General features: G+C 40.2%; 4 protein-coding genes across 5 annotated transcripts in view; 1 reads left to right on the top strand and 3 right to left on the bottom strand.

Annotated features, from left to right (window-relative positions):
* palld (palladin, cytoskeletal associated protein) overlaps positions 1 to 22,063 on the bottom strand; it is a 457,154-nt gene that overhangs the window by 272,321 nt on the left and 162,770 nt on the right. The gene's annotated exons all lie outside the window — the stretch shown is intronic.
* On the bottom strand, positions 8 to 2,762 carry c1qtnf7 (C1q and TNF related 7). Its single transcript, XM_072438092.1, has 3 exons — positions 2,633 to 2,762; positions 958 to 1,188; positions 8 to 735 (listed from the first exon to the last, which is right to left on the bottom strand). Exons 1-3 carry the CDS (start codon positions 2,760 to 2,762, stop codon positions 107 to 109), a joined length of 990 nt encoding a protein of 329 aa, XP_072294193.1. The 3' UTR covers positions 8 to 106.
* Positions 2,803 to 15,737, top strand: cc2d2a (coiled-coil and C2 domain containing 2A). Of its 2 annotated transcripts, XM_072439424.1 has the most exons (39): positions 2,803 to 2,906; positions 3,012 to 3,081; positions 3,349 to 3,429; positions 3,512 to 3,650; positions 3,826 to 3,914; positions 3,999 to 4,100; positions 4,187 to 4,258; positions 4,333 to 4,524; positions 4,894 to 5,050; positions 5,322 to 5,458; positions 5,528 to 5,659; positions 6,043 to 6,252; positions 6,329 to 6,435; positions 6,551 to 6,691; positions 6,794 to 6,950; positions 7,642 to 7,901; positions 8,079 to 8,256; positions 9,000 to 9,153; positions 9,226 to 9,373; positions 9,680 to 9,818; positions 9,894 to 10,097; positions 10,179 to 10,271; positions 10,349 to 10,440; positions 10,722 to 10,736; positions 11,105 to 11,269; positions 11,340 to 11,382; positions 11,450 to 11,559; positions 11,716 to 11,812; positions 11,942 to 12,040; positions 12,123 to 12,293; positions 12,579 to 12,593; positions 12,681 to 12,872; positions 12,954 to 13,043; positions 13,604 to 13,717; positions 14,166 to 14,300; positions 14,504 to 14,626; positions 14,696 to 14,754; positions 14,886 to 15,063; positions 15,504 to 15,737. In XM_072439424.1, exons 1-39 carry the CDS (start codon positions 2,890 to 2,892, stop codon positions 15,687 to 15,689), a joined length of 4,863 nt encoding a protein of 1,620 aa, XP_072295525.1. In that variant the 5' UTR covers positions 2,803 to 2,889; the 3' UTR covers positions 15,690 to 15,737. The 2 variants fall into 2 exon arrangements, with proteins under 2 accessions (XP_072295525.1, XP_072295526.1); XM_072439425.1 differs by lacking the exons at positions 10,722 to 10,736; positions 12,579 to 12,593.
* Positions 15,833 to 21,960, bottom strand: fbxl5 (F-box and leucine-rich repeat protein 5). Its single transcript, XM_072439426.1, has 11 exons — positions 21,825 to 21,960; positions 21,106 to 21,321; positions 20,796 to 20,891; positions 20,532 to 20,727; positions 19,915 to 20,097; positions 19,520 to 19,645; positions 18,349 to 18,503; positions 18,181 to 18,263; positions 17,383 to 18,054; positions 16,911 to 17,059; positions 15,833 to 16,592 (listed from the first exon to the last, which is right to left on the bottom strand). The coding sequence occupies exons 1-11, from the start codon at positions 21,906 to 21,908 to the stop codon at positions 16,516 to 16,518; spliced, it is 2,037 nt and encodes a 678-aa protein (XP_072295527.1). The 5' UTR covers positions 21,909 to 21,960; the 3' UTR covers positions 15,833 to 16,515.

Genomic DNA, 22,063 nt, shown 5'->3' with positions numbered 1-22,063 from the left:
CTCTCACACTGAGTTCAAACTTTCACTCACAGGCCTTTTTTGGTGGTGCTCCATGAGTTATTTGATTGCATAATGTATGGACCCACACCATTCCTTTCATCAGCCTTCATACATAATCCTCTGCCAGTGTGTCAAAGTAGTTTGTGTCCGTGTACAGGAGGAACCCAGAGAACAGGCTGTCAGCTTTCCCTGCGTCAGTGAACAGCCCGTTCTGGTCTGGGTAGAAGATCTCCAGCCACACCTCGTCCTCTGGGTTCAGATATATTGTTGTGGATCCTGAGGCCACATCATGGTTCCCGGTGTTTGCATCAAAGGTCTTGATCCGATACTGCCCATTGTGCACCAGTGCTATGGCCAGGTGCTTGTTGGCCAGGGTGATGTCATAGGAGAAGTAGTAGATCCCGGGATAGGCACAGATGAACTTCCCTGTGTCCGGGTTGTAATGCCCGCCTTCATCAAAAAGAATCTTGTCAAATTTGATTGGCATTTTTTCTGTGGGGTAACTACTGGTGATGCCCACAGAGAAGGCAGATTTTGGAAGCAGGCTTCCACATCTGCAAACACCCCCTGTCCCGCGGGTCCCCCTCTCCCCCTTGTCACCCTTCTGTCCATCCTGTCCTGGACCACCATGTGGCCCCACATCTCCTTTGTCCCCCACAGGACCCAGTTTCCCTGGAGGACCAGGGTCTCCACGCTCCCCGACCTTACCAGGGGGACCAGCTCTGCCCTTCCTCCCTGAAATACAAACAAAAAAGTTGATTTTGAATGTGCAGAAAGGGGGTAAGTGAAAACAGGAATTCTCTGAAAAAGCCTCCAGTAAAAGACAATACAGAATTACTCAAACATGCATGAATCAATCAAGCAATCAATGTATAATTCTGAGAGAGCAACATCACATTTTACATAACGAGACAAAGAATCTCATTTGGAAACAGTAGCTTTCCTTTAGAACTCTACCTGTTTTCCCTTTTCCTCCCTTCTCTCCCTTCCTGCCGTCTCTTCCGTCCCGGCCGGGGATGCCCACTGGTCCCTGTGCCCCGGGTGATCCGCTGGGGCCAGCTTTTCCCGGCAGACCAGGGGGCCCTGGGACACTGCTGCAGACCAGAGGAGCTTTCTTCAGTCTGGACTCGGTCAGCTGAGCAGAGACACAATGGCACAGACAGGCCACTGTCACCAGCGCCCACAGATCTATGGAGACAAGACAAAATACTGTTACAGAAAGCACTTATGTAAGTCAAAGATGTAGACCCTAATGTATAAAGTGCTGCACTGACCACTTGTCTTTGTTAATCGCCATCACAGCTCATCCCAGCTCTATCCAGAACAATAAAGTTGTCTCAGCAGCTTCTGAAATTTACACCACATGGAATTCAACACAAACGACATAAAAAAAGATTGTCGTCAATACATCATTTTGAAAAGGATATAACAAATTGAAGTGTCAGAAGCTGCAATTACAAAGTTCAAAGTCATCACCACCACATTCCCAAGTTCTCACATGACAGTAACAAGCAGGAGGACAGTGATGAAGCTCAGGGCAAAGACGCAAAGATGTGGCATTAAAAAACAGGGAGAATAAATGATGAAAATATGAAGGAAGATCTGATGAATTGCAAACCAAAATCCCTATAACCAGCCTATATATAAGGGCAAGAGCACTCTAATTCTGACCAGAACACATCCATGTTAAAACTAATATTGAATCAGACGTACAAATGAAAACATCCATCCCAATACTGTAATGTTTGTCATATTTGATTGAATCCTGTCTCACAGACTGTTTTTCAATATGAAAAATCCCAGTACTACGTCTTAATCTTACCCGGATGTTGTCAGCTGTCCATTGGCAGAGTCAGTCCCTCAGTGGGTTCCTGATTCTCAATTAGCGCTGAACTATTCTATTTGTATGTTGGGGGCACAAAAAGCAGCAGCTCTTCATCTGTGACTCTTCCTCGTAAATGGATCCCTTCACTTTGCTGTGACGTTCCCAAGACAAACTGTCAACAATAGTATGGAATTCCACATGATGTCATAAGTACAAGCAGAAACAAGTCAGTTATTTTTAGGGAAAGGGTTTTGGGACTTTCTTCTCCCAATAACTCGTGACACAAATGAATGAAATCTAAAGAATATCTATTTAACTGGTGTGAAAAAAGAAGAAATATTCGGATGAACTGATATTGGCCATTAAATTGTCAAACAAACATATTGTATTCAGTATGTTAAATTGCCTGAACATGATCAGATATCAATCTTTTTATTTCAAAGCTGCAAGAGGATACTTGCCCTGCAATGCAATGTGCAAAGAAAGAGGCGCTACAAGATCTTAACCTTTGTATAGGCTGCTATGTCTCTAGTTCTAACGTTAATTTGAAATATTTTGGCGAATCTATATTTTTTATGAGGTTTAGGAAAGAAAAAGAAAATAAAGAAGAGGCCGCGACACACACATCATGTAGAAACATGGGCCGCATATCAGACTTATTAAGTGTAGTTCATGTGGTCGATTCATTTATATTGATATTTTAATAGACGTTTAGATGTTTATTTGACATAAGTCTGTCCTGGCCATGGCGCTATGGACGGCACTAGATCATACAGTCATAACTCACGGATCTATTGGTCCTGGCACATCCGGGATAGGCGTGACTGTGCATTGATTGACAGGGACTTGGACCAATGACTTTCACACTCACGTTAGATTGATCTACAAAGTAGGTTTCGCGGTAGTTTATCTCGTTACTAGGCAGCGGTCTGGGCATTAAACGTTAGCCAAAGAATCAAGTGAGAAAATAATGCATTAACAAGTTTTAGAAATGATTCAAGTGTAATATAAGATGCTAAGATGCTAAGCTAAGCGCTGTTTTGTGAAAGAACTCAGCTGTCGCCATGGCGTCTCCTCCGAGGTAAGTTTTTTATTCTCTTTAGCGTTTCACCTGAATAAATGTAACACAGACATGATGTTGATAAGCGAGAGCATGAAAATACGCGATGCCTTGTTTTATTTTAAGGGATTCTCGGGGTTTTGTCCGAAAGAAACGACAAGAATCATTACGAAGAGAGAGAGAAGATGACATGCAGGTTTGCAAACTAATCTGCTTCATTACATCCCAGAAACATGGCCTGTTCTGTCCTTATTCTTAGAGGAGATTATAGTAATATCGATATTGATAACTAGCTCATCAATGCTGTATCTGCAACACAAAACATACTTTAAGTTTGGCATGTTTATTTCACTCACTTCCATTCTTTAGGCCACTCTTTGTTTCAAATTGAATTTCTTATACAGTCACATCCTTATGATTAATTCAATGTTTGTGCTGCCAATGTTTCTTTGTTGAATGCCAGGAACCTCAAAGCAGTGATGAAGACCCAGGAGAGGCTTTGAAACGCTCAATCAGGGCTCAGAGACAGAGGCGCAAGAAAAAGGTCTTTCTATTGTCAACACATGAATATAGTGTTTTGTATTTGCCTGTTCTAACCTACACATTTACCCCACAATCGTATGTAGCTGCTTGAACAGTCCCGAGAGGATACTGAAGACGTTGTGGAGGACATTTCTCCCGTTCAGCATAAGATTGAAGACGCTGAAGAAGCCGAGAGAGCGGCTGAACCCGTGGTTTGGTCAACACCACCAAGAGCCAAGAAAAGTGTGCCTCAAACTACATTTCATACCTAATTATGGGGAATATGTGGGTGAACATGACTCAAAAGTTCTAAGTTGGACATAATTTGATTCATGGAGAACAAGAAATGGGTTATAAACAGATGTACAACTTATTAATAAATTGCTTCATAGAATTCAATTAAACTTTGTCTGTTAAGGTCTGTCTAAACTTCCACCAATTCCTGGTTCAAAACACTTGGATGACTTGATGACGCAGCACTTGAAGGAGAAGCTTCAAGCAGCCAGAGTAAGTTTTACACATTTACGTCACATTTTAGATGACACATTTCTCATTTGTTTGTTGTATTCATACTTCATTCTTGATGTTCAGACTAGAGTTGAGAGTCTGCATCGGCAAGAATCCAGTGCTGAGCCGCCCAGTCGACTACAGAAATTAAAAGACAGGGAAACTTTAACGAGGTTTGATAGAGAGGTGAGAAAGTATATGAACTATGTAGCCTACTATGCATATTTAATGTTCTGTACTCTTGCATCAATCTTATTCTGGTTATTTTCCAGCCTGATCCCGACATACAGGACGTCCCTCAATCACTCAGCACAAGAGTTAAATTCAGAGAAGCAGTGAGAAAAGTATTGCTATATATTTTATAATAAACATGATAAAATGCTGAACTTTTGCATTCATTGTATCTTTCTGTCAAAAGAATGACACTGGGATCCCGACAGCAGAAGAAGCCTATAATTTCTTCACATTCAACTTTGAACCTGAGCCTGAAGAGAGTGAGGAACAGAGTAAGAAAAGTCCGACCAAAAGGAGGACGGTTGAGGAGGTCGAGGACGATGAACGAGAGGAGCAGGAAGAGGACATCGATCAGGCCAATCAGGACGAAGACCATGTAAGATTCAGAGATTATTCGGTTAATCAATCAATTCAATTTCCTAAAGTTTGTCCCAAACTTGAGGAACACTAACATGCTAAGACATGTAGCAATGAAAAAAACATCACTGTCATTTATTGTGTGTGTGTGTGTGTGTATGTACAACCCACAATTGTATAATGTGTATATATATATATATATATATATATATATATATATATATATATATATATATATATATATATATATAATTTTTTTTTATACATTATACAATTGTGGGTTGTTTTTTCTCCCAATAATCATAACACTAAAATGTGATATTATGACATTCCTAACTGTGCATTTGTGATTCCCTTGTATGTTTTTAATGCTTTATCCCTGTTGCAGAATGAGGAAGCTCCCCTCGTCCAAGATGACAATCATTTATTTGTAGTTGAACAATCGATGCAGGACTTTATCGTGGTGAGAAAAGCGGAGTACGTGAGATACCACAAGCGCCTTCAACTCGAGAGCGAGCTGCTCTTTACACCCAGTTTACGACCAGGTATTTATTATTCTTTCTTTCAATTCAATTTATTTTTGTAACGCCCAAAATCACAACAGTTGCCTCTGACGGCCACAGTAAAAAAAAAGCGTATTTATTTTTTTATAAATGAAAAGGCGTCAGAAATGGAAAATATTTAGGTGTGACTAGAGATTCAGAAAACAGAAGATGTTGAATCAATAAAGACATGTTTATTCTTTGTATAGATCAGACTATCCACATTATATAATCCTCTCTGTCAATAGTTATAATCTCAGCTGTATTTTTATAGTTCCAACATCTGTGAAACTGCCTGAAAACATTAAGCCTCGTTATCTGGAGGACGAGGGTCTGTATGTTGGAGAGAGACCCCCTGTCTCTTTAACCAATGAGAATATTTTGGAGAATCGTCTTTTAAAATCAGAGGAGGTAATAATCCTGCACATAATCATAATCTTTTGGTTGTTTTGATTTTGATGTGGCTGTTTCTTTGTTAAGGGGAAAAAGTGGTTTGGTGATGATGGCAGGATAATGGCACTGCCAAATCCCATAAAGGAATCATCCACACGACCTCCTCTGTTTCACATGGAGGAAGAGCTGGACCCGGAACTGCAGACACTCTTCAGGAAGGTAGTGCTATAAATGACACACAGTATGAATAAGCAGAATCATTATAATACACGACACAAGAACAATTATCAAGACTAGAAGTGAACAATACATCTAAATTTAGAAAATATTGTGAATGTTCTTTTGAAATATGCACAATTTGAATATTGAGTATAGTGTATAGTAAAAAGAGCTATTTTAAGCTATTTATGTTGTATCAGAATCAGAAAAAGGTGTATTGCCAAAATAAGAGTCACAAACTAGGAGCCTGAAACAACAATATAATAGCAAAAATATGAAAAAAAATAATAAGACTTGATAATAAATTCTCAACTAACACATTTAGAGTCATGTTTTTTCCCCTTTTTTAATGTATTCAATTTGTTCTTTTAAATCATTGGTAGCCAGTGATATCCAAGCAGGAGAACGTGTACTTTGCTGGGGTGGGAGACTCTTCTGGAGACCTGCAGCTCGACGTTGATGTCTCTGGACTGATCTTCTCCCATCATCCCCTCTTCAGCCGCGAGCACGTCCTGGGATCACGACTCGTCCAGCTCTACGACCAATATCTCAAGAGGCAACACAATAACCTCACTGGTCACCTCACCGAGAAGGTAAAAGCAAGAAAATAACTTACAATTGATCCTCTTGTCTCATGAGTTTTATGGTTTTGTGCCTCGGTCGTTGTAGTTGAAAGGGTTGAGAACGGCGCTTCAGAACATGATTGAGATTCACGGAGGGGAAAACGTGACGGAGGCTTTGCAGCAGAGGTTTTCAGAGTACAGTATCGAGGTCAAGTAAGTATTTATTCTACTTTTTCCAGCCTCAACAATGAATATTTGTTAATTTAACATAATGCATAATGGTTTACACCGCCTCATGTGGATGATCTGTGTTTCTCTGCGGTGGCAGGGACACTCGTCAGCTGCGAGACCGTGAACAGGAGAAAGACAGGACTCTGTTGAAGAATATGATTAAAGTTTGGAAAGACATGAAAACCCTGCGAGACTTTCAGAAGTTCATCAACACGACATACAGACTCCAGCTCAGGCGGTAACCATAATCATCCAATACTATTTAAATACATCAAAACATTTTACATTTAGTTTGTCTTTTTAGTGCATTAATTGTTCTTATAATGTTGTGTTTGTGCAGAGAGAATGTAGACAGTGACTTGGACGAGCAGGAGTATGAGAGGGAGATCATGGCAGAAGTCATTGAGTTGGAGGCAGAGAGTGAACAGGAGTACCATAGAAAGATGGCCGATTACAAGACCCAGCTGGAGAAGTGGAAACAATGGAGAAAGAAACAGGTGCTGTCTTATTTCCTACAAAGTGCACCTATTATCACTCCCACTTGGCTGATGTTCCCTGTGAATTCTGACACAACCTTTAAATCAGAACCAGCTAAATCTTTCTATAATAATAATAATAATAATAATAATAATAATAATAATAATAATAATAATAATAATAATAATAATAATAATAATAATAATAATAATAATAATAATAATAATAATAATAATAATAATAATAATAATAATAATAATAATAATAATAATAATAATAATAATAATAATAATAATAATAATAATAACTTTTATTTATATAGCGCTTTTCAGTGACCCAAAGACGCTGAACATAATAAAAAAGGGGGGGGTAGTTCTAGTTTGATTGCACAGCACAGCCTTCACTAAACTCCTCACTTGGTCCATTTGTGTGCATGTTCTTTGCGTGTCTGGGTCAACCAAAATAATAAACAGACATGTACGCTCAGCTTAACCTCCTGCCAGGAAGAACATATTAACAGTAAAGTATTCTATAAAAGTATGACAACGGCAGATTGGGAACACCTCAAATGTGTGGTCCAACTCATCATTTCTATCATTTTAAACCTTTTTCCCCATTAATAATTCATCAAGACCCACTAATACCTTCCAAAGTATTACCAGTTTTATATCAATAACAATAAAACAGCCATAGTATGTTTGTTTTATACAGAAAGGTAAAAAGAAGAAATCCATGAAGCATAAACGGAAAGACATAGAAGCTGACTCAGAAGATGAAGATGTCAGTGAATCTGAGGCACCTGATGAAGAGGCTCCTCCAAAACCAGACCCTCCTGAGAAACCGGACTTTGAATCGTTGGAGCAGAATGCGAGGGAAAAGGCCTCGAGGATCCGCAGAAAACCAGGAGAGCCCATCCTGATCCCGGAGCTGTCTGCGTCGGGAAACATCACAGCCTCCGAGCAGTGCCCCAGGTACGAGTCAACCTTTTCACAGATGTCCTTATCCCACTGTCCGCTGTGGTCCAAGTGCTCTTTGCCATTGTAACTTCCATCAACAGACTAAACTAAAAGACAATGATGGTTTAAAATCAAATGATTACCAACATAAATACAACTCAAACATACCTTTTCTTTCTTTCATTTGTTTAGAGCTGAGGTCGCACGAAGGATGGATGTTGGAAGGCGCACACTGTTTGTCAAAATCATCTATAATGACAAAGAAGTGTCCAGGACTGACAGCTGTGCCTTAAATTCTGACTTCAGGGTGCATTTCGGACAAATTTTCAATCTCAGAATCATCAACTGTCCCCAAAGCATCTGTTTGCAGGTACAATATGTTTATTAATAATAATAATCATCATCATAATCATAATGATAATGATGAACAAGGCCAGTTACGTTGCCCGGATTGGCATTACCGGAGCCCCATCCTGGAGCCAGGTCTGGGGTAAATGCTCGACGGCGAGCGTCTGGTGGGGCCGTGTCGGACTGTTGTGGTGAAGAAGGAGCTGAGTCGAAAAACAAAGCTCTCGATTTACCGGTCGGTCTTTGTTCTGACCTCACCTATGGTCATGAGCTTTGGGTAATGACCGAAAGGACAAGATGGTGGATACAAGCGGTCGAAATGAGTTTCCTCTGCCGGGTGCCTGGGCGCTCCCACAGAGAGGGGGAGGAGCTTGGTCTCGCGGGAGAAGCTCGTAGTAGAGTTTCGGGGGAGGTGGAAGTCATGAAGTCCCTGCTTAGACTGCTGCCCCTGCGACCCGGCCCCGGATAAGTGGAAGAAGATGGATAATAATAATAATAATAATTATAATATTGCTGTATGTTTTAACTATGCAAATGAAATTGTACGATACAAACACATTTTCACTCACCAAAATATATAGATTAATTTTAGTAGATTCTTAACCTTGTGAATTAAATACTAAATGGAAAGAGAATTTGCCTCCAGAAAATGTCTCAGATTTCAAGTTTATATTTACCTTTTCTCTAAAGTTTTCCGTTATTTTTTGTACATTTTGATATTAGTCCCTCGTTCCTTTGTCCTATGACTTTTGCTTTGTGTCCCAGGTGTTTGAAGAGGCTGGTACGTCCTGCTCTTCACTCTCTCAGGTCTTCATCCCAGTACCAGAGCCTTCTGTTCTGACCGGCAGCGCTCCCATTGAGAGTTTTGAGTTCAGCAGCAACCAGAGGGTCATGTTTGACCATGAAGGAGTAGGAAGTGGTACGTTTTTTGCCTGGAAACATCGTGACATGGTTTGTTTATATCGCCTCATTTTAAATATTTTCCCCCCAGATGTTCCCTTGTCCTTTGAGGCCGATGGCAGCAATAAAATCACCTTGTGGACGTCTGGGAAACTTGCATGTTGTGTGTCCTGGGCCATTGGTGAGGACGACGTCCCGCTGGCTCCTCATGTCTCACAACAACATGGTGGAACTCACAGGTACTATATGATATTACATACACTTAATACAAATACAATTGATTCTCTGCAGGAGTTTGAAAATGGTTCAATTCAAATATTACAAAACAAGGGCTGAAGGAGATTGGAAAAGGATAAATCATTTACGTAGAATTGAGCAATAATGAATTAATTCTAAAACAAAATCAAAACTGCAGCAGATTCCATCCTGTACCACCTAAAACCAGTGCAACTAGTGCCATTTACTTCACGTATCTGGATGTAGCAGTCCTAACTCTTACTTGAAATACTAAGTTTGCATTCACGTTATGTTTCACTGTGTTTTAGTGGTTTGGGACATCTTGATGCCGTTTCAAGTATTGGAGCGTCTGGACTGTACGACTTGAAGAAAATTGGAGAATGGGCAAAACAGTCACGCCTGGACCCCAACGATCCAAAAAACGCCTCCATCATGCAGCTTTTGAAAGTGAGTGTCCTCAGCTCGTCACATTTGAGTCTTCTACTGCTGCGGCTACTTGCTAAGGTCACTAATAATCCATAGGTTGCTAGTAGTGGAGAAGTGACCGCTCCTGATTACTTCAGACTCGAACAACTGCAAGACGAGTTTAACTTTGTCACAGATGAAGATTTGGACAGTTCAAAAAGATACAAACTGCTGAGAATGAGGAATCAAGGCATACCAGAGTTCAGGAGTTATAAGTTTGTTCCTGCCCTGGAGAGGGAGGTGTCTGATAAGGTTTTCCAGGTAAATCTTTATTAGACACAAATGATTTAAAAAAAGCTGTGGGTAATGTCCTTTTATTAACTGTTGCTTTTAATATGACAGGATTACGAGAAGAGATTGAAAGAGGGGGATGTGGTGGACACAGAGCAACATCTGGATTCACATCGTGCCTTCGTGGCCTCATATCTTAAAAAAGTTAGTAAAAATAATGCTGCTAAATGTCATTATTATTATTCTGCTTGTGCTAATTATGAGTGGGATTTTTTTTGCAGATCAGAGAATCGGTCATAAACAGATTTCTTGTTGCTAAACATCACTACCTGCTGACAGACCTGGTCGTGGAGGAGGAGATTCCCACTATTGGGTAAAAAATTATGATTTATGTTTATGTAATGTTAAATTCATCAAATGGAAGCTGGTTTACATTTGTGTGTTATTCGTCTGAGGACTGGACTAGATTCATACTAAAAATCACAGCAACACTCAGCAGTATGCAGACTGTAAATCGCAAGGAAATCGTATTAAAAGCTTAATTTGACTCATCATAGAGCACGATTTTAGAGATCATGTTATTTATATTGTCTTTTGTATATACAAAATGATTTCTTATTATTTTTTGTGCATTTTTTAAACGTTTTTTTACAGTGGGGCAGGTGCAGGGTATGTTTTTGACCATTTATTTCCTCCCACTCTTCCTTTTGCCCATTTAATTGTAGAAATAGACCCACAAGCTTAGTTTGTAAAGGATCCTGAAGTTCAAATGTGTTTTATTAGTTTTATGAATGTAGAACTTTATGGAAATGGGGTAAGTACATTTAAACACGCTCCCTAGTGACCAACCCACGTGCAATTTATGTTTGTCTGTAGAACTTGTCTAAAAACGTTTCAAACTGTTGGCTATCTTTTATAATATATATACGTTTTTAGTATGATGTTTCAGAGTGATCCCACAGTTTGTCCACACACATCTGAGGAAATGAATTTGACATTCTGTGTAGTGTTTGATACAGTTTTATGAATGATCTTAGGTTGCTGGGTATAAACATTTTCAAACTGGCCGAGCCCAAGCGCCCGCTGAAGCCCCAGAGGAAGGAGAGGAAGAAGGTCACTGCACAAAACCTGTCGGACGGAGACATCAAACTGTTGGTCAACCTGATCCGAGCCTACGACATCCCCGTGAGGAAACCCCAGAAGTAAGTGACAAACGCGAGGGAAAAACAAAAAACACAACGTAAGAACACTGAAAATGTGTTTTTGTTTCAGTAAACCACCGCCTGTTCAGACGTCTCAGGGTGAAATCTGTCAGGTAACTGCTGTCAGTTAGTTGGACTATGCAGTACTTCACGTTGTATATGAATGTAAATGTTGTTCAGGTTCAGGTCAGGCCTTTTGTGGAGGTGACGTTCCAGCGCACGGTACTTCAGACGACCACAGCAGAGGGGCCCAACCCGAGCTGGAACGAGGAGCTACAACTGCCTTTCAGGTGCAGCTGCAAATACATGTCCTCTAGAATTCATAGATTTAAACTCTGAGGAGCTAAATCGTTTACTTTTAACCTTGTCTTTTTGGCTCCTGTTTTTTTTTCTTTTCTATTGTGAGTATCTGTCCAGAAATGATCTATGAATTTTATGTTTTGCAGTGCTCCAAATGGAGACTACAGCACTGCAAACCTGCAGTCAGTCAAGGATGAGGTTTTCATCAACATTTTTGATGAAATGCTCCATGAAACTGGAGCGGTGAGTACATTTGTGTCCTTTTGTAGCATATATTTACAAAAAAGTAATATAATAATAATGATAATGATAATAATGTCCTTTTTGATTCTTATTCTGATTTGATTTAATCCCAATTATCTATTTATACAGAGTGATAGTGACAAACAAAAGTCAATCCACACTCGTTTTGAGAGGCACTGGTTGGGTTCAGTCAAGATCCCCTTTAGCACCATCTACTCCCAGTCCAAGGTTAGAAGAATCATTATTATTATTGTGTGATTTTCCATATTTATTCAACAGCATCTCAAACTATGTGCTCATCTGCTGTCAGATTGACGGGACATTCAAAGTGAACACCCCGGCTGTGTTACTTGGCTACAGTAAAGAGCGAAGCCACAATCCCAATACAGGTTATGACTTAAGTGTGAGCGGAGGAGCATTTATCACTCTCTTCATCACCATCGAACCTCAGCTCGTGCCGGGAGAGACCATCCGGGAAAAGGTACTGCAGCCTGCAATGTTATATACAATATGTACAGGGCTTTGCCAAATTTTCCATGAGCAAACGTGACTTTTTTGTACTAATATCTCATGCAAATATATGATGCATCTCACAAAAATGGAGATCCATACTCATTTGCCTTGGTCAATGCTATTATCAATGTTTGTATTTTGTTTCATACTTCTTTGCTTTAGTTGCAGCCATCTTTGCTTTGAGTTGGCCTTTTTTAATTTAATTTACTTCATGCCATATATGCTTTTTGCTTTTACTTGCTGCTTGTGCTAGTTAAAGGAAGTAGAGGTAATTGCCCACAACATTTGTTCACCCAAATTAACCCGGATATAGTGATACTTTGGTCTTTCTTACTTGAAATGTACCGGTTTTCAGTTTGACAGTCAAGAGGAGGAGAGTTTGCTGCTGGCCACAGACAGATTTGAGGGAGAAGCCGCCCGCAGTCACCCGGACAGACCCTGCCTCACCACAGTCATCGACCTCAATGGAAAAACAGTCTTCATCACTCGGTACATCAAACCTCTCAATCCGCCTCTCGACCTGCTTTCTGACACCGCAGAGCCTATGGTCAGTTCAAACTAATCTGACAAGTTGATGTTTAGTAGCAATATTTTAAACCACCATTATGTTTTATTCTGTTTTATATAGTCTATGGTTGCCAGATTCGTGTCGCTCATTCCATCATTGCCTGATAGAGTTTCATTCTCTGGTAATTGTGATCTGTGGACAACATGTGATGTAAGTAATCCATCTTTGTAAAATGGTGCACTGTGCAAATGTTCTTATGCTTGTCTCAATGGGACTTTGTTGCTTTGCCTGAAATGTTCCACAGTATGGCATTGTGCATGGATCGTCTTCCATATATTTAAATATGGGTATTTTGAATGCTCTGTACTGTAACTTGGCCTGTGCCACCAGCATGATGGATAAAGGCAGGGGCAAAGCAAGGACATCTCCCTGCAGTGGACCCGCAGTGGACCCGCCACGGACCCGCCACCAGAAAAGTTATCCCCTTTTAATGCTGAGTAACAACAACGTTACAGCAATTATTATTCACCTTATTACAGGAGTTGCCTCACCCACTCCTTCCAGTTGTACTATTTTACATTTTAGGTAGGAAATGGCAAATAAGTTATCCAGACACAAAGCCGCCCAGAAAAACGGCACATTGTTGACTTGTTGGTGCACAAAAATATTCTTCAAAAATCAACATATTTTTGCTAAAACAAATGAAGTGCAAGTCCGTAGCTGTCGGAAGGTGTTTCATTCATATGCATTTTTCTTATTTTGATTTTTAGCAATTCCTGACGTTTTTGGCTGGTGATGAAGAAGAGCACGCTGTTCTGTTGTGTAACTACTTCCTGTTTATGGGGAGGAAGGCCTGGCTCATAATTGGGACCGCTATACCAGAGGTGCGTGATTTAATACAGCTTTATCAATACATTAATTTACTAGACTGTACTGTGGTATATTAATATGCCAATAATTTATCATCATATTCCTATTTTATAATAGTGTCAATATTGTTGTATTATTAAATGTGTATGAATAATTGTAAAACTTGCACCGGTAATAGCACCTTCATTGTGGTTGTATAAAGGACTCATTTGTATTTAAATATGTTTTGCATACCAGCAATGTTTTTTTTGTTTTTTTAATATTTATTTGTCTAAATGTGAAATGTTGTATAATCTGCATTATATAAATGCTGGCAGATCGATACTGTGAAAGTACTGTTATTGTATTGCGTATCCAAGTGAATCTTCCAGTACGTGATTTCTATTCTGTTTGTTTCCGTGCACAATTGTAACCACCATAAGTCGTATATAGACATTGTAATGGTTTTGGGTTTCTTTGCAGGGGCCCACGGCATATGTGCTGACCTATGATCAGAATCGTTATCTGATTTGGAACCCCAGCAGTGGACAGCACTATGGCCAGTACGACACCTTCTGCCCCCTTCAGGCTGTAGGCTGCCTGGTCGACGCTCACAATGTGAGTGACACTGACTGTAGTTTCTTTTAATAATGAAAGTTAATATTTACTGCTGTAGGGTTTTATTTTATTTGAAAATTATATCATTCTTATTTAATATATATGTATGATTGTCTTGTATGTGTTTTTAAGAGTGGAGCATTAACAAATTCATAGTAAAACGTTTTTAGATTTGTAATAATGTTTGACTTGAACGTCCACAGATCTGGTTTAACGTGCAGCAGTACAGCTCTCCTGTCAGAATTAGTTTTGACACCTCAAAGACCAGTCTATGGCGGCCATTTTTCTCACGAACGTTCACTCACTCGGGCATTTCCAGTGTTCAGGTAAGTTGTATTTAATTATTGAATATCCTCTTTCAATGTGTAATATTTCTTATGCTACATATTGTATAGCCAGAGCAGATGGTGTACCACAGCACTGACCAATCAGCTGCAGCAGAGCTTCAAGACAGGCAAGTCCTCACTGTACAGTGCAGATGTAACAGTCATGTGATCACACGAGTTTACAATTGACTGAAATGGTTTGTAACATGCGTTAGAATGTTTGAGGTCTTATAAATTATGTTTTTGTTCTGTCTTTCAGAATTGAAAAAATCCTGAAGGAGAAGATAATGGAATGGCGCCCTCGTCATGCCACGCGCTGGAACCGTTTCTGCTGCAGCGTGCTCAAGCAGTTTCTGCCAAAACTGGAAAAAAGTGGTGGTCAGGACCTGACCGAGGGACACAGACATGACCTGCTAACACTGCTGGGAGACCACAAGGTACGGGACAGGGACAGGCTGCGTTTAGGTGAAGGACAAAGGGAATGATTCAGTGTTTCAGCACCGGCAGAAGGCATGAAATGGATCAAACTTACTGTTAGGGATGTCAAGATTATTTGGTTATTCAATAATCGTGATAATACGTCAAATAATTACATTTTGTATTTTTTTGTTCCATATATAGCCCAAAAAATAGACCCAAATGTAAAGAACCTTTTTTATCTAGCCATTTTTGTCACTTTTAACTTTATTTTGTCTTTCAGAAAGTTCAACTTTGTAAATCGACCGGCTTTACAAACTTGAGGAATATATTAATTAATTATTTTATTTTTTAGAACATTAAAGCTGAATGATCGTAACACTAAATGTTGATATGGTGACATCCCTACTTGGTGTATATTGGGCCCTTAAGACCTTAATAAATTCTTTGGGTTTTTTAGATTTCCGGTTTCCCGTTGAATCTTCCCTTCTCTGAAATCAAGCCGATCATCGAGGCCGTGTACAGCACCGGGGTCCACAATGTCCAGGCGCCCAAAGTGGAGTTTGCTCTGGCTGTGTACGTTCACCCGTATCCCAGTAACGTCCTGTCTGTATGGGTCTATCTGGCTTCACTTATCAGGGACTAAACCTGTTCATTTGGAACATTTTGTCTTAAATGTTTCAACCAAATTAATCTATTGAAAAGTGTATATGTAAATACTAAATTACTCGATGTATTTTTTAATTTCACTGCATTTTTATAGTTTTAATATTAAACAAATACAAGAAATCTGATTCCAAGTTACTTTATTGATTCGCTTGTCATGTTTCCCAATTTAGGCATCATGCACAACACGATCATATTTCAGACTGATGAGTGATGGACAGAAGCACTGAAAGCTGAAAGTACAGGAGAGCAAATGATTCCCAATTTAAATGACCTGAAAGACCTCACCAAATATGCAGAACTCAGGAGTGCTTCGTGAAAGTAAACCTTGCAATGAATACTCAACGTACCAGGAAATGATCCAAACTAAATCAACATGGGTCAAATCACTGATGGAACCATCGACTGAAATAGATTTGACACGTCCTGCCTTAAGCTGAAACCAGACCACAAGATCAGATCATGTCTGATTTTTTTAATATAATGTCTGACCATTTATATGAGGTAATTTCAGCACTGATAGAATAATGAAAACAATGGGAGGGGCAGGTTGGTGTGGGCTTTAGTGATGGATAATCAACACAAGCACTTGGCAATTTCTACTTTTGAACTTTCCCAAACAATACTTATATTTACACTTGAATTTACTCTCCAAATTCAGTTTCTATGGTTCAATTCTATTGAAACACATAATGTAAATATCAGGAGAAAGTTACAGTTGCATTAGGAAACCTTTTTGAGAGAGACCGCAAATGGTATTTCTAAGATAAAGTGCAATAAACCATGAAGAACATCAGGTGGCAGCGTCACTCCCCAGAGCGGCAGCACGCTCTGAAGCCGCACTGGAGGTTCTGGCAGCCGCTGGCTGTGTCAGCAAGAGGACCTGTGGGGAACACACCAGTCACGAGGAGGCAAAACACTGGTCACATAACCATAACTGTTACTAAGATGACGTATTGTCTGAATACTTCGGACATAACGTTCTTGTTAGCTACAATAAGACCTACTTACCTTGTACTTCAGCATGACACAAGGACATTGCTGTGTGAGCTAGTTGATATTTAATGCATGTCAACATTCACATCTACATAATTCATATAAGAGCCAACAGTGTCTCCAGTGAAGAGCACAGTTGACATGGCATAGTCCTTTCCTCATTAGACTAGTTAATATGATGTGTACGTTTCCCATTAAGTGTTACCGTTGATATTGTCGCAGTAATAGAAGTGCTCATCCTTCAGCGAAGGACAAGCAGACACCAGCTCCTGCAGCCCCACCTCAGTGATGAAGAGGCAGCCAGAAAGGTTCAGATGCTCCAGCACAGGAAGCCCCCCACGCAGAGACAGGGCCCTGGAAGACAAGGGCAGGTGAGACGGGAGCACTCACCATACACAGCTGCCCACTATGTGAGCCCTTTTATAACAGTAGTAAACACTCAAATGTAACAGGAATCAAAGTGAATGTGTGAGAAAGGTCGGAGGGAGGAGTTTCCCAAGCGACGTGACAAAAAACCAGGACAAATATTATACCCTGAATCATGTGACTCCACCATCTGTGCCTCAGTGTAACAGTGCTGCTTCTATACTTATCCAAATACAGCCTAATCACAGTGTCTAGCTCTAATCCCTGATGTCTATCAAAATGACATGTTTTTTATTTAGATAGGCCTTTACCTGAGCCCAGTGTCTGTGACTTGGTAACATCCAGAGAGGCTGAAAAACCTCAAGGGGCGTTTTGAGTGTTCAGTCCTGTATTCCTGCAGCAGACACTGTCGGGCTCCAAAAGAGGAGCACTTAGTCCGAAAGTCGACTGTGCCGCTTCTGCAGAACTCAATTTGCGGCTCTGAAAACGTCCTGAGAGCCGTGTCACTGCTGCAGCAGGTGGAGTGACCACACATCACCTCCGCAGACACAAACTGAGGGTGTAAATACGACACAGCGCCAGTCCTGAGCCCTCGTCTCCTACAGCAGCAAGAACCTGACACCAACTGAGTCTGAACAAAGTGGTCTGCTTCAGGGACAGACAATCGACTCCACTCTGCAGCGTCCTCGATGTCAGCCAGGTGTGAGGAGTCCAGCACCCACACTTGGGACGGACCACTCCTCTGTTTGAAGATGAACGCCTGACGCCTCCTCACGGCCTGGTGCAGGCTTCTGTCGTCCATGAGGGAGATGGGAACAGGAGGAGATTTGAGGATCTTGGCTTGTTGGCCAGCACAGTTATCAGAGATGGAGGAGGTCTTTCCCAAACCCACAGACAGTTTCTTCAGAGTGTAGTCAGAGATCTTCTCACAGCCAGACAAGTCAAGGTGCTCCAGAGAACCACAGGCTCCAAAAAATGACCAGCTGTAAAACAACAGACAGAGGGGTTTAAAAAAAGACACTGGTGACTTGTTTAAACATTCAAGTACAATTTTATTCAACTTCTACATGGATTAGTTAGCTTAGTCAAAGTAAGCATTACTTTGCTACCTGTCAAATGCAGCATCAGTAACATCCGTCTGTGTCAGGTCCAGATGAGATATGTTTGGGCAGAGACTGAGGATCTGATGCACCTGAAAACGTACCCAGTACAGCAATATCAGTGTTATACATATAGTATATAACATGCATAATGTTTCATGTGTCAGCACAATGTACCATTTTACTGGAGACTGTGGAGCTGAACGCCAAAACAATGGACTTGACTGAACCTCCCACGGCAGGTAAAAGGTGGTGGATGAGGCCATTCAGAAGCCTCTTTTCCCTCTGAGCATTAGTGATGGCTTTACATCCATCTGTCTGTCCCGATACATCTGAAACAAACAAAACAACTATCCAGACCAGGGATTACTTCAGACTAATCTAAATTACCTCCACCACAACTTGTTTTTGAGATGTGAAAAACACCCTAAAAAGGGTGAATAGCAGTAATAGAAAAAATGCTATTCAATCTTTTGAATTAACCTAATTTTGAGATTAAACGTATTGATTTTATTTAGGCCTAAATCTGGCCACACCAGGCTAATTGAACCAGGTATTACATAAAGACAAACAAATTGTGAACTTTTACAGTTGCCTGATTATAAACGCAATAATCTAATATCAGGTTGCCTAGTTCCATATAGGTCGACCCAATAATAATTTTTATTTTGTTGTATTCCTTATAATTAATTATAGGCTATATGTTTGCCGGGTTTCATACTTTGTGCAACACAGTCTGTTGCTGCTCCTCAAATATGAAAATGTGAGTGACAAGACTAAACAGTGAAAATAGTGAAGGAGTCACAGTGTGTTCCCTCTGCATTGAACTGAGAAAACAAGCTAAAGACTTTAACACAAACTCATCTCACTGCAGAAAGCCAGGTCATTGTGCAAAATAAAGGACAATCTTCAAAGAATCTGACCCGGTGAGCGTCCATGTCAAGCATGTTCAGCGCTGATGGGTTAGAGTTAAGAGGGTTTTCATTTCAATTCATTGGTTGATTTAATGTGAGAAGACTGAAGCCCTCTCCTGGTACAAAGCTGTGAAATATCTTTCCTCAAAGCAAAAAAGCTGGTGTATCTAAGCGTTCAGAGTGAGCGCTGTGAGGGAGAAAAATCAAGAGGAATTTAATTTTCAAGAGCTGAATTTATGTATTTTAGTCTTAAAATTATCAGATCAAATTATTTGTGAAAAATGTAATTACCAGAATGATCTGTGGGACCTCATATTTGCCATTATTGGCCGATAATTATTAGTGACTGATGTTATTGTGCGTCCAGAAAATAAATAAATCCCATCCATGACTTGTTTGACAAAATGACTTGTTGTCAGAAATGTTGGACTTACCAGACTCATCCACGTCTGCGTCCTCGTCCCACTGCTGATAGGCCAAACCTTCTTTTTGACAACTTTTTACCCAGTCACCATCAGGCTCCTGGTCCTGATCTCCAGGTGGGCCACTGTAGTAGTCACCTGCAAAAAGAACATTTATTTGGGTTTCAGAGGCTCCACTTCTCGTTTTGAAGGACTTTTTGAGGATTTTTGTCTATTCAAAAGATACACTTTGGCTTTGTGGAATTAATTGCTATGGCAACAGCCCCAACCCTTCTTTTACACTGAAACCCATGACTATGTAGGGGCCGGATAAATTGTCATTTCTAGCTGATAACCTGAATCTGAGTGTGACTAGATTGTGCCTTAATGTAACCACTATGAATATGTTCTGTATAGTTTTAGTTTACCTCTGGCCCAGCGCACAGGGTAGAGGTGTCTCCACAGCGAGCCCGTCTTGGCCAGCTCTGACCAGGAGCTGCACACTTGGCTGCAGCGGCACAGATCCGCAGGGCTCAAAAAGCGAAACAGCCTCAGCATGATCTCTGTGGGCAGCTTAGAGATGTGCGACCGAGCGTTCCCATTTTTGTCCACTACAGAGGGAAAATATAAGATATATTAGCAAAACATGGTACATTTACCGCAATTTACAATTCTATCAAAATTACCACTTGAATTGTTGCAATTAGCAAATCAGAAACTTTGAAATATATGTATAATTCTGAAGCGATCGCCCTGTAGTTTAGATCCCTGCAAACATGTATGAATGTATACTGAAATCCAGCAAACTTCCCAATGTTAAGATGGAAAATGAAACTGAAACTTAATTTTAAGAAAACATTGAAACATATTTATAGTTGCCATTAGAATAGTTAAACTAATATTAAAAACACACAATTAAAAATCAAAGACATGTCAATTTCTTAATAAATTATGAAGATTCCAGGTAACACAACACAGATAATAATGGGTTTATAAAACTAGACTTTTCCTTGGCCTTTTCTTTTGTTTTAAAACAAATACAAACCATAATCAGCCTTTTCGTGGTCAGAATATTTGAATGCCTTGTGCAGCTCCTCTGCTTGGCTCCACAGACTCAATCCCTTAAGCACTTCAGCGGTGCTGCCACACTGCTGCTGGCTGCAGTGCTGTTCGATCACCTGCTTCTTTATGTCTTTGAGCTCGTCATATGTAAAGTACTCCATGAGCATGGGCTGAAAAACCTGCAACAGTTGTGCTTTGTTAAAAACATGACTTTGAAATATTTAACCATTATTTTAGATTATGAGACCTCTTCTTCTTCCTTCATGTGAGGAAGGAAGTCTTGCGTGAACGCTTCAAGTCTCTCCTTCAGTTGCTGGGCGTAGTTCAGCTGCTCATATTCATTCTGAAGAGACATTTTTTAATATGTATTTGATAGTGCTGTTTTTGAGCCCTCATTTTATTCTAGATCAGCCTTTTGCCCTCATTTCATTCTAGATCAGCCTTTTGCCCTCAAAATATATATAAATAATACATCTAAATGAGTAAAAATGAATAATGCCATTACTCATTTACATGTGGTTTGTATACTGACATAAATGAATAACAGAATCTCTCACCTTCACATTGTGTAGGCCTTTCTCAAAGAGGGACAGCATCTCTGAGAGCTTGTTGTCAGAGTGCACATTGTACACTGTGCAACAGCGCTGCTGCAGCAGGTTGATTATGTACTCGTTCTCTATTTGTTCATGCATCTTGAACTCCTTAAAAGTAGCGCACAGGGATTGGAGGAAAGAGCGGAAATCATTGTTGTTGGAGAAGTTGGTTTGTGACAGCTGGAAACATAAATGGAACATACAGTATTAAAAACAATACATTTTACATCTGATGCACAGTAAATGTATTAACAAGTAAAGTGCAATATCATGACACTCACTAATGAATACAGAGAGTATAAGGAAACGGTCACAAGCCAAGTATCTGAGCCTGAATATCGCAGTTTGTGGTGTAATTCTGTCATTATTTATTGTGTTGCATAAGAATTACGATAGTTGCTGAGCCCAGTTGGCCGCACTCGCACAGCTACATTACAACACAAAAGGTGACACTCTCGTTGCTGCAAATCGGTGTAGTCGCTTCAGTAACTTGTACTTACAGTAATCACCCTGTTATTACACGATTCTAACGGAATCATAACACAAACACCCGCTGTAGTTATGTCCAGTGCAGAGTGCGCGTGAGCTAGTTAGCATGTTAGCCCGTGTCTCATTTGAGGGTTCAGAATAATCGATTCGTTCGCAAACATCGACATTTAAAGCTATTGTTACATCACACATACCTTCTCACAATACAGGCCCACTAACTGCTTCATTCGCCAATGTGGGCCAGTAAAAACATCCACTTCGTCCGGAAAAGGAGCCATCTTCACTCGATTCCTCAGTGCGTCATCTGGACTGACGCTGATACAATCTGGAGGCGTGTACGTCCCAGTCACGTGACTACAACTTGGTCCATTGAAAAATATATTTGTTGTAATTATTTATTTATATTTAAATCACTGTAAAAGGCTATTGCAAT

Source organism: Eucyclogobius newberryi, unplaced genomic scaffold, assembly GCF_026437365.1.
Source record: "Eucyclogobius newberryi isolate DKJ021-1_F unplaced genomic scaffold, fEucNew1.0.hap1 SCAF_9, whole genome shotgun sequence".
NCBI classification, from domain to species: Eukaryota; Metazoa; Chordata; class Actinopteri; order Gobiiformes; family Gobiidae; genus Eucyclogobius; species Eucyclogobius newberryi.
The sequence above is the reverse complement of the archived record's forward strand: the minus strand, read 5'-3'. Positions and strand labels throughout refer to the sequence as shown.